This window comes from Malurus melanocephalus, unplaced genomic scaffold (assembly GCF_030028575.1).
Source record: "Malurus melanocephalus ecotype Western Australia unplaced genomic scaffold, MMel_1.1 scaffold_115, whole genome shotgun sequence".
In the NCBI taxonomy this organism is placed as follows: domain Eukaryota; kingdom Metazoa; phylum Chordata; class Aves; order Passeriformes; family Maluridae; genus Malurus; species Malurus melanocephalus.
Genome location: NW_026623347.1, coordinates 55,444 through 69,228, shown reverse-complemented (window position 1 = coordinate 69,228; position 13,785 = coordinate 55,444). Strand labels below are relative to the sequence as shown.

At 47.6% G+C, this 13,785-nt stretch overlaps 1 protein-coding gene across 3 annotated transcripts; it reads right to left on the bottom strand.

Moving 5' to 3' along the window:
- Positions 1 to 1,240: 1,240 nt before the first annotated feature.
- FLCN (folliculin) lies at positions 1,241 to 12,131 on the bottom strand. 3 transcript variants are annotated; one of them, XM_057369765.1, is made up of 12 exons: positions 12,024 to 12,131; positions 10,374 to 10,652; positions 9,055 to 9,201; positions 8,209 to 8,430; positions 7,446 to 7,606; positions 6,696 to 6,787; positions 5,761 to 5,951; positions 5,092 to 5,205; positions 4,609 to 4,732; positions 4,215 to 4,346; positions 3,461 to 3,566; positions 1,241 to 2,694 (listed from the first exon to the last, which is right to left on the bottom strand). In XM_057369765.1, the coding sequence occupies exons 2-12, from the start codon at positions 10,620 to 10,622 to the stop codon at positions 2,493 to 2,495; spliced, it is 1,740 nt and encodes a 579-aa protein (XP_057225748.1). In that variant the 5' UTR covers positions 10,623 to 10,652; positions 12,024 to 12,131; the 3' UTR covers positions 1,241 to 2,492. The 3 variants fall into 3 exon arrangements, with proteins under 3 accessions (XP_057225748.1, XP_057225747.1, XP_057225746.1); XM_057369764.1 differs by lacking the exon at positions 12,024 to 12,131 and adding an exon at positions 11,909 to 11,994; XM_057369763.1 differs by lacking the exon at positions 12,024 to 12,131 and adding an exon at positions 11,718 to 11,899.
- Positions 12,132 to 13,785: the final 1,654 nt, after the last annotated feature.

Genomic DNA, 13,785 nt, shown 5'->3' with positions numbered 1-13,785 from the left:
CTGCCCTCTGGCAGTGAGAAGYCATTCCCCCTTCTCCTTGTCACTRYAGGCCCTCATCCAAAGTCCYTCTCCAGCTCTCCTGGAGTCTCTTTAGGCTCTGGAASAGGCTCTGAGGCCTCCCTGGAGCCTTCTCCAGGTGAACACRCCCAGCTCTCCCAGCCTGGCTCCAGAGCAGAGGGGCTTCAACCCTTGGAGCATCTTKGTGGCCTCCTYTGGACTCTCTCTGGCAGCTCCACGTCCTTAGGATGTTGGGATCACCAGAGCTGGAGGCAGCTCTGCAGGTGAGAGTCTCATGAGGGCAGAATAGAGGGAGACAATCACTTGCTGGACCCTGCCTGGCCAAGGGGACGGGGGTGGCAGAACAGGTACAAAAAGGTTTTGTCTGCAGCTGCAGCCAGCAGTGACCCAGCACTGGGTCCATCACCCACCAGCAGCCACTCCCACCTCACTCCCAGATACACACTGCTCAGCCAGACAGAAATCACCCTGGAATAACGAATTATCCTGCTTCCATCAGTTTGTCTCTAAGGTGTATCGTTTGGAGGGAAGGAGGGTGCTGAAAGATGTCTGCAGACATGATTTTTTTGTTAATTAAGTTGTGCACATTCCAGCTCTCGCTGACGGCAAAGGGAGCAGCCACGACCTCACCTGTGAGCTGCAGGAACCTGCCCAGGCAATCATTTGGTAATCCCACAGATGGATGTGTTCTGGCAGGAAAGCACATCTGGGCTGTAGGTTCACTGACTTAGCAGCTCTCCCCCTTCTTTCCTGTGGGCATTTTACAAGTGTTAAGTTAGTGATTTCCTTGCCCTAGCTCCAAACTGAGTCTGGTTGTCCATGACAGCCTTGCCTCAGGTCAGGATGGAGAGGGATCAACACCGTGCACAACTCACCAAGAGCAAGGKAGAAGCAGCAGCCTCAGGCTCGACCTTGTGAACAACCTTTTGCTGTTTTGGAAAGAACCATTAGGCTAGATTTTGATGTTGGATTGCTCAGGAGAGCTGTTTTTTAAAAGATAAAACCAGTTCAGCAACTGAGAAAATAATAATGTTAAAYAATGTCTCATGTGCTCTGTTATGCAGCTCTGGACTGGACCAGAATAGTTTAAAAATAAAGAGTACCAGGTGAGAATACAAGAAACTAAAACAAAGGTGAGAGGAAAAGACCTACATTAAATTCTGTACATTAGATCTATGCTTAGGAATTTTGCTGCTTTCTCCACCACAACACACACACACACACACACACATATAGAAAATTAACACAAAACCAGGCTTTGTTCATTTTACAAAAATAGCTCTTATGAGATTTAATGCCTGTCTCCATTTTACAGATGTTCCAGACAAAAATCAACCTGCATATTTTATATACAAGAACAGAACTCATGACAAGCTGGAACATCCTCTCTGAGCTTGAGTGTAGAAGGTAAAACCTGGGTAAAACCTGCCTTTAGCTTGTTCAAAATGACTACGGTAACGTCAAGTGTTCCCAATAATGATCCAGAAAAAAAACAACAAAAAGACATAAACCCCAGACTTCACAACAGAAACAGTGATTCCTTACAGTACAGATAAGGAATATCTGGTTAGGTAATTAAAAAATGCACCAATGTTTTCATYAACTATTAAGCAAAAATGGCTACTATAGTTATATAAGGGAGCACCTACAGGTTGAATCTCTTCTGCTTAACTTAATTAGGAAGCTAAAAAAGACAGAAGAGAACCTTATCCTGGCGAGGTTATCTTCATTACCTGGAAGTTCTGCAACCACAGGCAAAACAAGGCGAGTATTTTACCCTCTGAGAGGCAAGCAGGCTGCATTTTGAGACTTCTTATTTTACAGTTCACCCTCCCAGACAACATTTCCAAAGCAAATACTAAAACCRTCTCAAGTTAAGATATAAATAAATAAAGAGGAGTGACAGGACTCCCATGGGATATCCTGACTTATGCTACAGCAGAAAATAGTCTCTTAAATCTGAGCACAAAGTGGTTTGAAATAATTTACATGTGCTCCATACCCTGTGACGTGACTCTTATTTTTGGTTCTTGTTCTCTCAGGCATTTAGGAGATTTATGTGGGATTTCCGTGAGATTAACCATATACTCTCCCAGGAGTTCTGGATGTTGTCACAGGCCTGCCAAGGRATCTAAAGGTGAGGCCCACTGCCACACCATGATGCTTAATGAGGACAGGAAGGAATTTTAATTAATTCAGCTGGTTCTTTGAGCRTTGCTATGTTTTAGTCTTGAGTGTGCACATCTAGATTGAGAGCTGAGTTCCAGGAGAGACAGCAGCACTGTGTATTAGCACTTATTAGTCCAGTCTCACAGCAAGTAGAAAAGACTCAAGTCACTCTTCAAGTTGGTTTGAGGACCAGGAGAATAGTGATGAAGCCTCACTATCCACCTAAAGCACACGCTGCAGGCTCAGCAGAGGTAACCAGGGTTCCCTGCCCTTCTCTGAAGGCAGCAGGGGAGGTTGGGCACCCTTTAATTCCGGGACTCTGAGGACGTTGGGCTGCGAACTGTTGACATCAGGTGGGACTTGTAGGTCTTGCTCAGGCCAGTCATCCAGAACTTGAGAAGTTTGACATTGTCCTCCTCTGCAGCTCCCAGAATGCTCAGCAGTTTTTGGGTATCCTCCTTGGGCCTGCTGTCCACTTTAGTGAATTTAAAGAGGACTTTCACTTTACTGCGGGAAAAAGAGATTCCTGTCATTATCAGATGGTCTCACATGCATCAAATAGGGAACGAGAAGGAACTGGAACTTCTCCAGGTACCTACTGGAACTAAATGCTAATAAAAGCTTCAGCCAGTGTTTCATGAAAACTATTCTCATGCTTTGATGAAGGAGGAGGATTAGTTAGGGAGATGACTCATTTTAAGTAATAATGGGCATATTTCTAGTTTGATATTTTTCATTCTAGCGGAAAGTAGAACTATTAATTGTGACAACTGGGAATCTTCTCTGGAAGACACATCCAGTGCCCATCTGGCCTTCAGCTAAATTCACAAAGTCGTGATGTTCCATGAATAATTTCACATGACTGACTGGTCTTCCTTTACAGCTACCTGCACCTCTGAAATGCAGTGCCTGAAGGCAGAGCCCTGGCATGTGCTTGGGTGTTACCTGTGCTGGGATATGGCCACACTGACAGGCAGAGAGGGATTTGCATATTTAATCCTCCTAACCAAGGTGAGGCAGACAGGAGTTGTCATGCAGGTAACCTACAGATGTGTGAACTGAAGCATAAAGGTTAAGAACTGCTGAAAGCCAAAAAGAGAGTTAWGACTTGAGTAGAAAATTCTTAACTCCTGACTTAATTGACTCCTGTAAATCCAGCTACTGCCAAGCTACAGCAGGAGTCACCTGACTGAAGTGTGTCCTGCACTCTGCTGTAACTGTTCCASGAGCAGTGCCAAAGCTGCTCCTCTGAAAGCAAGGTAGCTGTGCTTACTTCATCCACTCCTCCTTCAGGCAAACAAGGCACTGATCCACAACATCCACRGAGAGGTTCTGGTTGGTCAGGGCAGCTTCGATCTTGTTCAAGATTGTTGGGCCGACTGCAGGAACATAAAAAGGGGGAAAGGGTGAGAAAGAGGACACACAAGCTAAAGGTTACTCCTTACACCTTTACTACTAATTGTTAAATATATCCCCCAGTGGCCTGCTGGGATTTCATTTCCATGGCAGAGAAGCTAAAGATCATCCCATCAGAAAAACATCTAATCCAAGAAGTAACATAAAATCACATTTAGGTACAAGTCTTCAAGTGCTGGAAGGGAAGTAAGTAAAATTTAATTTAAAAGTCTGGGTACTTCTCTATCAGTGATATTTGTCTATCAAGTGGAACACAGAAAATCAGTGATGTCATGGTCCTTACAAGTTAGTCTTACTCAAAATAAACAAGTATTCAAGGATTGAAAATGTTCACTGTGGCTTATAGAATATCCCTACAATTAATCCTGTACCTATGTTACAGAATCCATTTCTCATTTATGAAAATTARTARGYAAAATGCTGAYCTGCTAGAGCAAAYCCTTTATAATCGAACAATCTGTGGTGAACCTCACCTCAAACAGYAACACCCTGGTTGAATATTGAACCACCTTCTACTCAAACCTCTTTAAGGGCCAGTACACAAAATCCAGTTAAAGATCAAGATACTCTTTTAATCTGACAGAGGTTCTATCTGCTTTCAAATCACCCACCTCGATCTGCTGCRACGGGGCTCCCACTGGTGACAACAAACTCGTACTTGTTGAGGGACTGCTCATCATCAAACAGGGTTGGGTAGAGGCTGGAGCGGGTGGCAGCACGGACTTCCACGAGGACTGCAAACTCTGCAGCAACAAAAGCCCAAAAAAGCAAAAATTGTGCTAGCCCAGATTCCAAAATACAACTACAAGCTGTGCTATGGTCAGTGCTTAGACAAGGTGTTGCCTCTTGCAGTCACTCATCAGACAAAGACATGGGGAAAACAAAAAAAAAAAGTGGTTCAGGCTTTAGTTCATGCAGCCAAATCTTACTTTAAAAAAATAATGATCTGCTGTCCTTTAACATGAGATGATAGGGAGAGGAGAGGGTTCTGAAACAGGTTCTTACCAGATGASAGGATGTGGGGTGGGATTTGGACGTGTGGGCTCAGGCCTAGGAAGTTGCACCGATAGGCCTCCTCGTACTGGTCACTGTAGGGGATGATGCGCACACACCCGATGGGCAGCATCGTCTGCAGGGCGAAGGAAACCAGTCAAGAGAAACTCTGCAATTAAACAAGTAAAGCACAATTCTCTGCCTGACTTCCAGGGCTAATCAAGACCTGGAGCACTGCTTAGGCAGACRCTTCTGATTTGGGGGATCAAAGTAACCTACTCAGCTTGAGAGCCCATGCAGTCACTGAGGATAAACAAGATTGAGGGGTTTTTGGTTTTAGGGCTTTTTTTGGTTGCTGTTTTTTTCAAAAACAACGAAATTTAGAATACGCTCTTCACAAGATTACATGTGAGAAGCAGATCATTATAAAGGCTGGACTGCTAGAGAAACACATATAAAAATACACAGCCAGGAAACAAAGCAAAAAATTTCTACCCGTAGCACGTCAAAGGCAGACTGGACAAGATCCATGTCCCGAGCTTTCCAGATGACCTGGTTCCCCATCAGAACATGCCAAGCCAGCATTCGGAATGCTGACGCTCCAAGAACCTGAAAAATAAACAACCCAARTCATTCTGCATTGGTTATGAAAACGAGTGAAATGTCCAGTTTGCCCYGTCAAAAACATGAGTGACCTGTAGSAAAATGGCTAGAACTGAACAGCAGGAATAAACATGGAAATTTAGCACATGAACCTTGGGCACATGGACCTTCCTCCTCAGCCACGTCACTGGAAGCACTGAAGAAATAAAAAATCTGTACAGAATAATTTATTTGGTTTGTAAATTTTTTTCCCCTCTAAAACACTTTTTTTTAAAAGCAAATAATACTTGGCTTTAAAGATGCTGCAAGACCTCTGTACTAAATTACTGTCACTGCTCTTGGGAAGAAGAAAAGTGCAGAATTTGAGAGATCATCTGACCCCACTGCACATGACTGATGATCATGAGGAAGGGAGCATGCCCAGGGATGCGGTTCACATTATGTTCCTGGCTGGGCAGGCACTGTGCTGAACAAGCACCAGGAAATGTGCAGACTGCAGGAAATAAATGTATCTTTGAAAAAAACCTAAATATTATCAGGAGAAAAGAGCTTTTTCCTTACCTGTCTCATGTGCCKGAGGGAGCGAAAGACAGATAACCTTCTGTGAGCCACATTCCAGCTGTTGCAATCTGGCAYCAGAGATGTTTCAGGGGAGCTTTTGGATAGCTCCTGCCCTTCCACAACATCTGGCTGGGAAGAAGGCTTCTCTTCTTCCTCAGAACCGTCCCAGCCTTCTGACTCTTCTTTCAGATCTAGCAGAAAAAAAAAAAAAAGGCAGAGTGGTCATAAAAATTGCTGCTCTCTAGGAATGGAAACTGGAAAGTGCCCACATGCTGCARCCATGTGATTTTGGGGGTATGTGGGAAAACAGAGCTCAAAAATACAGTAACTCAAAGTACTGGCAGCAGCATTAACACATCTAAGTGTTAATGGAGTGTTGATTCAGATAAAAAATAACAACTGAAGGYTCAAGAAGAAATTTTCATCTTTTACAGAACAGAAAGTCCTGGTTTTTGATCAGCTGTGTTCTCTATTCTTATTTTAAAAGTTATGGCCAAAGCTTTRCAGATTCTAGTCTAAATGGGTTAATAAAATAATTCAATGCAGGGGAAAAAAAAAACAAAAACACATGACCCTTTACTTTGAGAAAGTTTGTAGAAAAAGAAGCAGGAAGTCCATATGTTGTGACTACAAATCCTTCTGGCTGTAGAGATTCATTGGAAGGGCCAGCCCAGCCAGAGAGAACAATAATCATGATGATGCAACACTCCTACTCAAGTGACAAACATCACAAGCAGAGAGCCTCTGAGGTGTCTGAATTTCACATTCCTGTCACAGTCATCTCCAGATGGGAGAGTGCATCAGCTGCTGCAGAGACTACCAAAAAGGTAAAGCTGATGAGCAATGGCTGTGTTTAAGATGCTGACYAAAGGACTCAGTATTTTACCACCTAAAGCATTCTCAGAGGATCCTTCCAGYTCTGAAAACTGTCTCACCTGCAAGCTTTTCCATCTGAACAAGGGTATCTTCTGTGGGTGCTCCCTCCAGAAGCTTCTCTGTAAGGCGGCTCCCACAAGCTTTCAGAAGCCTGAGACATTGAAAGAAGAGAAGCAGGGCTCATGCAGCTTGCCAGGTGCAAAAATCCACTAACAGACTTGGTGCCACTATGTCAACAAAAAATCCAACCACTAACCAGCACACCCCTGTGCTTCTCTCAGTGAGGGACCATCAGCCCATTTTACAATCCCTGCCAGTMACCCAGATCCCACTGTTCTGCAATTTCTTTGTGCAGCAAACATGTCCCCCCACCCAAGTCACAAGCCAGTGTTCCAACCTCCCTGTGGCACCTTTCCAGGGAAGTTTAATGAGCCAGTTAGGCACTGGAGCAACTGGACTCTCACAGAGCCCAGTGGCTGCACCTCCCACGCTGCTCACAACAGGGGCACTCCCAGGTGAACCACTACGGTTTGTCATGTGTGTGTTCGAGGTGCAGTACACTGAGGGAAGAGCATCTTTAATTCCTTTTTCCCACACTTCCACTCTGCAAAACCTTTCCATCTGCACAGCCATGGCTTMTATTAGCTGCCACTTCACAGCAAAAAGATATTTATTTGTCCTAAAGGCATCAGTGTGGGTTTCTTCCAATTCAGACGCTACTTAGCAAAGTCTAATTAATACCTCAAAGAAAAAAAGACCTAGACTCCTCAGGAAGGAGCTGTACAAGCTAAGAACAGCAGTGGCATTACCAAGCAAAGGAGGTGTGCAGACATGCCCAGAGGTTCTCATCGTTGGTCAGGGAGGTCAGGGAGCGGGCGGCGTTGCCGTTGCGCTGGTGCAGGAAGGGGGTGAAGGCCGTGTTCATGCGCTGGGCACGCTGCGGGCACCCAAACTGCTCTGCTTCAAACACCTGCACACACAACAAGGGCAGTGTCACAGGCTCAAGGAGAGTCAATGTTTGTGTAGAACTTAGACAAAAAAATCACAACAAAAATACCGTGTGAAAAGGGTGCATCACACACACTTACCCAATTATGGGAAAACAGAGGGAAAGGACATCTTATTCTTAGACTGACTGAAATTTTCACAAAGTAACACTTGTGCTCCAAATCATTGTCCTTCACAGATTTACTTACTTACATTTGTAACAGAGCTTACCAGGGTTCTGAAAATGATTGAGTGTTTCAAATGACAAGAACACCCTGTTCCTTCCTTMCTACATCCCCAGACACAGAATTCTGGAATGGTTTGGGTAGGCAAGGACCTTTAGGATCAACTTGTTCCAACCCTCCTGCCACAGGCAGGACCTCCCATGAGACCAGGGTGCTCCAAGCCTTGTCCAACCAGGCCATGAACACTTCCAGGGRTGGGGATCCACACCATCCTCCTGGGCTTTGTGTCAATCTTAATGACCACCCTGGCATGACAGGATCAGCTTTTTGACTCAGCTGTCGAGCAGGATCATGATGCTGTASTGACACTGAGTCACAGGGAGTCTGTGCACTGACCCACCTTCAGTGCTTTGCCCTGAAGCTCGTCAATGATGCCTCTRATTTTTCCCAACAAGAAAGGCCAGGAGTTGATGAGGTAAATCCGGTCCATCATGATGGTGATGATGCTGTACCAGCGCTGGAAACCTCGAGCCAGGCTGTCTTTGATAAAGAAGGTGTGGCTGAACACAAAACCATGTTGTTCATCTCCGAAAAAAATAGGGCCCTCACGTCCTGGGCAGACCTGAGGGGAAGGGACACACACCAAAGTCATTAAACACATCGAAACAGTTTCCTCAACTTTAACAAATACTTGGTGAATAAATGAAGCCTTTTTATACTACTATCCACAATGTATGGTCTAACAGCCCTCCAGAGGTATCCTACAAACATTTCAAATCCTTCAATTTAAGTGCATTTTAAGAATTCAGCTCAAATCAACTAAAATACTGAGGAATTTTGCTGATCCTGACAYATAAATGCTCATTAATCTGTGAGACTTTTCCTTCACATCTGTTACAGGAGGAATATTAATGGTCTACAAATGGTAAAGATTTCTTGGCATTCAACAAGAGATTCAGAGGTTTTTACAAAACCAGGTTATCTYACAGTGAAAAATAACAAACACAAAGAACAATAACAAGAAAGGGATATTTTTAGCTTCACAAGGTGACAAGAAGGAATCCCTGAGGTCTTCAAGACCAAGCTTAAAAAATAGCACCAGTCCTGGAAAAAACAGACTTCTGTGCCTGTCTTTCCACCTCATTCYCTCTGTGTTTCAGTCTGCATAGAGCAGCAAAGGAGTATCTTGGATTTGAAGTGATACAGGAGCCACAAAYAGCATTTCCCTGTCCTCCAAGGCAGGTACCTCACAGCTGAGGCTGCGGACGCAGGCCTGGCGCACGATGCTGAACAGYTGGGGGTGGTTTGGGTGCTGGTGGCTGACGTACTTGATGGAGGTTTCTTTGTCGTGGCTGACATACCCTGGGTGTCCTCCTGCAAGAGAGCGGCAGCCCTGAAGGCAGAAAAGCAAATCCAGCCATAAATGAGTGTGCAGGCATCTCAGCTTTCCAAAGAGCTCTGAATGTTCTCTCCAAAATATCATAAAATGTTACTTATGCTCACAGACAGGAACACTAAGACTCAGAAGACAAGGAATGTGAGTCAGGGTCAGGATTTGAACTCAGCTTCTCACACAAAACTCTGATACACTTCCTCTGCTCTTATGCTCATTTTTCACTATTTAATTTCATTGTGAATTTGGTGTTGGCTTTACAGCTGGTAAAGTTCAATTACAGCAGCTGTGAAACCAACTGGCCAAACAAAACTGGCCACAAGCAAACAGAAAGTAAATAACAAATACATCAGAGCAASTACTGATAGATRACAACTAYGAGAATCATAGAATCATGGAATGGCTTGTGTCAGAAGGGACCTTAAAGATTACCTTGTTCCACCCCCTGCCATGGGCAGGGACACCTTCCACTGTCTCAGGTTGCTCCAAGCCTTGTCCATCCTGGCCCTGAACACTTCCAGGGATGGGGCAGCCACAGCTTTCTCTGGGCAGCCTGTGCCAGGCCTCAGCACCCTGACAGGGAACAATTTCTTCTGTATATCTAACCTAAATTTCTCCTTTCAGTTTGAATGCATTACTCCTTGACCTATCATTCCAGCTGCTGATGAAGAGTCCGTCTCTGGATTCCCTGCAGGGCCCTTCAGACACTGGAAAGTTGCTGTGRGGTCTCCACACAAATTTCCTATTTCCAGGCTGAACAGCTGAATGACTGAGAATATACATTTTTCCTATCATTTTAATTGGTTTTTTTTTTTTGTTTCTGAACCAATACTGCTCTTAAAATTATTATTATTAATAAATGACCTGATCTAATCTAACAATGTAATTGCTCTTCAAGGACGAGGAAAGCATTTCTCAGCCACAAGAAAACCACAGATCACAGAGCTTAAAGAGACCTCAAGGTCCCATCGAGGTGTTTGTATTCAACAACGKCTCCTTCATCCTCTTGTCATGGATCATTAGCATTAGGGTTAGATTGCAGTTTATGAGGACTTGGGAGATCTTCTGGCACTGACACATACAAAACACCATTCACATTTTCAGTTTGGACCAGAGAATCCCAGAATCCCTTAGCCAAGCCAAGGGATTCTGACACAGATTTTCACACTTGCCTCACACATGTCTGATTTCTTTGGCCCTGGGCTGCTGGAGTCGGCGCTGGCCCCTTCAGCCGGGCTGTGCGAGCGGATCCGGCTGCTCATCTGAATCCCACCTTCCTCCTCCTCTGCCTGCTCATTCTGCCCGGCGATGTCCCCGCTGCCGGCGCCCTGCGGGAGCGGCGAGTGCAGCACCTCGGTGCAGAACAGGGTGCGAGGGCCGTGCAGCTCACAGAAATGGCACAGGGCCACGATAGCGTTCATAGTGAGGGCTCAGCACACCTGCCAGGCCTCCTGCAGCCAGGGAGAGAGCACACGATAGGCACATGGGACATCACAGCATCTCTAAAGCCTCACTCCTGTTCTGCATCCCCCCGGGAGCAGCTGGCCTTAAGCTCAGCCTAAGCCTGATTCCTCCAAGACCATCAAGTCCAACTTGTGACCGATCACCACCTTGTCACCCAGACCAGAGCACTGAGTGCCACGTCCAGTCTCTCATCAAACAGCTCCAGGGATGGTGCCTCCACCACCTCCCTGGACATTCCACCGATCCATTCCACCGATCCATTCCACCATCCCATTCTTTGTGCTGATGGGATGGGCTCGAGCAACCCAACTGCCGTGCCCAGGTTTTGGACACTCTGAGCCAGGACACCTCAGGCCACATGGGGGTGAATGGGGCTGGACCAACCCATAATGACCAGACACCTCCAGTCTTACAGGAGCAGGTTCAGGGAATCTCAGAATGGTTTGAGTTGGAAGAGACMTGAAAAATCATCTTGGACACCTTCCACTACCCCARSCTGCTCCAACCCCGTCTAAMCTGGYCTTGGACACTTCCAGGGATGGGGCAGCCACAGCTTCTCTGGGCAACCTGTGCCGGGGCCTCACCACCCTCACAGGGCAAGTTTCATCCCAATATCCCATCTAACSCTGCTGTCAGTTTGAAGCCRTTCCCCCTTGTCCTGTCAYTCCCGATCCTTGCAAATAGYCTTGCCCCATCTTTCCTGYAAGTTCCCTCTAGGTGATGGAAGGCCACTAGTAGGTCCCCCCAAAGCCTTCTCTTTCTTAGGCTGAACAATCCCAGCTCTTCCAGCCTTTCCTCAAAGRAGAGGTGCTCCTCCGCTCTGATAACCTTGGTGGCCTCCTCTGGATCAAGACTGAGGTCTGACACACCAGATCCCCATGCCCGGAGCCTCAGGCCGGAACGGGCCGGACCTGCTGAGAACCCGCGGACCCGAGCGCTTCAGGCCCTGCCGGACCCGGACCGGCCTGTCCTGCCGGGCCCCGTGTCCGGTTCCCCGTGCCCAGTCACCCCCGGCCCGGTCCCGGTTCCCCGTTCCCGGAGCCCCCGCTCACCGCGGYTCCCCCGGCCCGTCCCGTGTCCGCGGGCGCCTGACACCGACTGACCCACCGACCGTACCACCGCCACCGCTAGCTGGGGGGAGGGACGGGRCAGACAACTCCTCGCCCGCCCGCCCGCCGCAGCCGCGGAGGAGAGAGAAGACGGAGAAGAAGGTAAGAGAGAGGGATGAGAAGTCCGTTCGTACCGCGGGACTGAGGCCGGCCGTCCTGCCGTTCCCCCGGGGAATCGTCGTCCCCCCGGCTGCGGCAGTGGCTCGGCCCAGGRCCGCCCTGTCCACAGGGGCCGGGTGGAGCCATTACCTCAAGAAAGGGGGGACATGAGGAAGTCTGGAATGCTTCTCCCCACCTCCCGCGCTACATCTGCCGTGCTGCCACAGCACAGAGCAGAAACACCGGTGTTCGGTCACGGGGAAACGGGAAGGACCGAGCGACAGCTTGCGACCCGCGGGTGCCGCACCGGGAGCGGGCCGCGCCCCCCCCCGCGGGATGGTACGGGCCGTGCGGTGGGTCACGTGACCGACGGGCGCTGGGAGGGGCCCGGGGTGGGCGCGGGCGGAGCCCCCGCAGGAACCGGGACCGGACCGAGATCAGGACCGGGAGCGACACCGGGAGCRACACCGGGACAGGGACCGGGACAGGGACCGGGACACGCGGCGGGGACGGGGCTGCGGCTGCCGGTTAGCGAGCTTCGCCATCGGCTCACGCACGGCCCCTTCCCGAGACTTTGCCCCCCGCCTCAGGGCGGTGCCATGTTCTCCGCAGGGTGGGCGCSACTTCTGCATGGGAGACTCGGCACCCACCGTCTGTTTTAATTCGTTGAAGTGCTTAGAATGTAAGATTATGGCAGATGAAGGCTTCGAAGTACTCTCGTTTCCCGATTTATAAAGCAGCTCGCTGGAGGTGTTTACACAAGTACAACCCGGGAAGGGCAGGCAGCAGACGCCCAAGTTAAACCTGTTCAGGTTCTTCATTTCCATTAAACTACTCCAGTTTCTCTTCAGGGTATCAAGTTTAAGTATTAAAGGATTATTTATCTCTAGGAATCTATGACAGAAAGCTGAACCGAATTCCATGTGAACTTCCAGGCTTCAAAATAAWAAAGTATTGGATTCCTCCCTGCCCCTTGGAGTTTCCCCTTACAGTTTTAAATACCAGAATTGGAATAAAAGTAGTAAGTTTTCAAGACGATAACAACACAGATCATTCAACTGAGTAAAACCTGTACTTTAATCCCAAGAAAAGGGAAGTGCTGACAGCACAAGACATGCCTCTGGATCCAAGCAGCCACACATGAACTAATAATTATGTCTCTGATAAAAAACAGTACCCAGATAGTCAGCAAGATGGATTATTGCAGAAACACAAAGCTYAGACATGAATCCCAGAATGGTTTGGGTTGGAAGGGCTTTCTGGACCATCCCATTCCAACCCCCTGCCATGGGCAGGGGCATCTTCACTAGACCAGGATGCTCAGAGTAAAAGCTTTCCATCCAAAATCCCGTAGCCCATCTCAGACCTAAGGACCTGCAGCAACACTTCTCAAGGAATACACARGACAGTTCCTACTCGGAACTGCTCAGGAGAGCTCTGAGAAGCCACCAGCAAAGCCTGAACACCTCCAGAGGAAAGGGCACTGCCACACCCAGCAGGCAACCAGCAGCCTGCCCAGTCTGCCAAAATCACATCCTGAAAAGCACCCAGAACAAGAGAACCACCCTCCCCCCCAAAAAAAACCACCAAAAAACTAAGGAAAACTCAGATACAAAAGATCTACAATCTCATTTAAGACAAACGAAGAACCACTCGTTTGTTATCTTTATTTTCCAATAGTACATTTAAACAACTTCTCAGGACTAACCTCCCGGGCCAGCGTGGCCACACAGAGAACATTGCCTAGGTTATACAGATCGCCTATGACAACACAAACACAAGGCTGTGGCTGTGCTGTGGGACAGAGAGGAAAGGTGTGGAGAAAGAGAAGCTGGAGTTACACCAGAGACAAACAGCAGTGGAGCAATGGCTCAGCGGAGGTCACAGACTGGGGCTCCTCGGTGGCACGAAA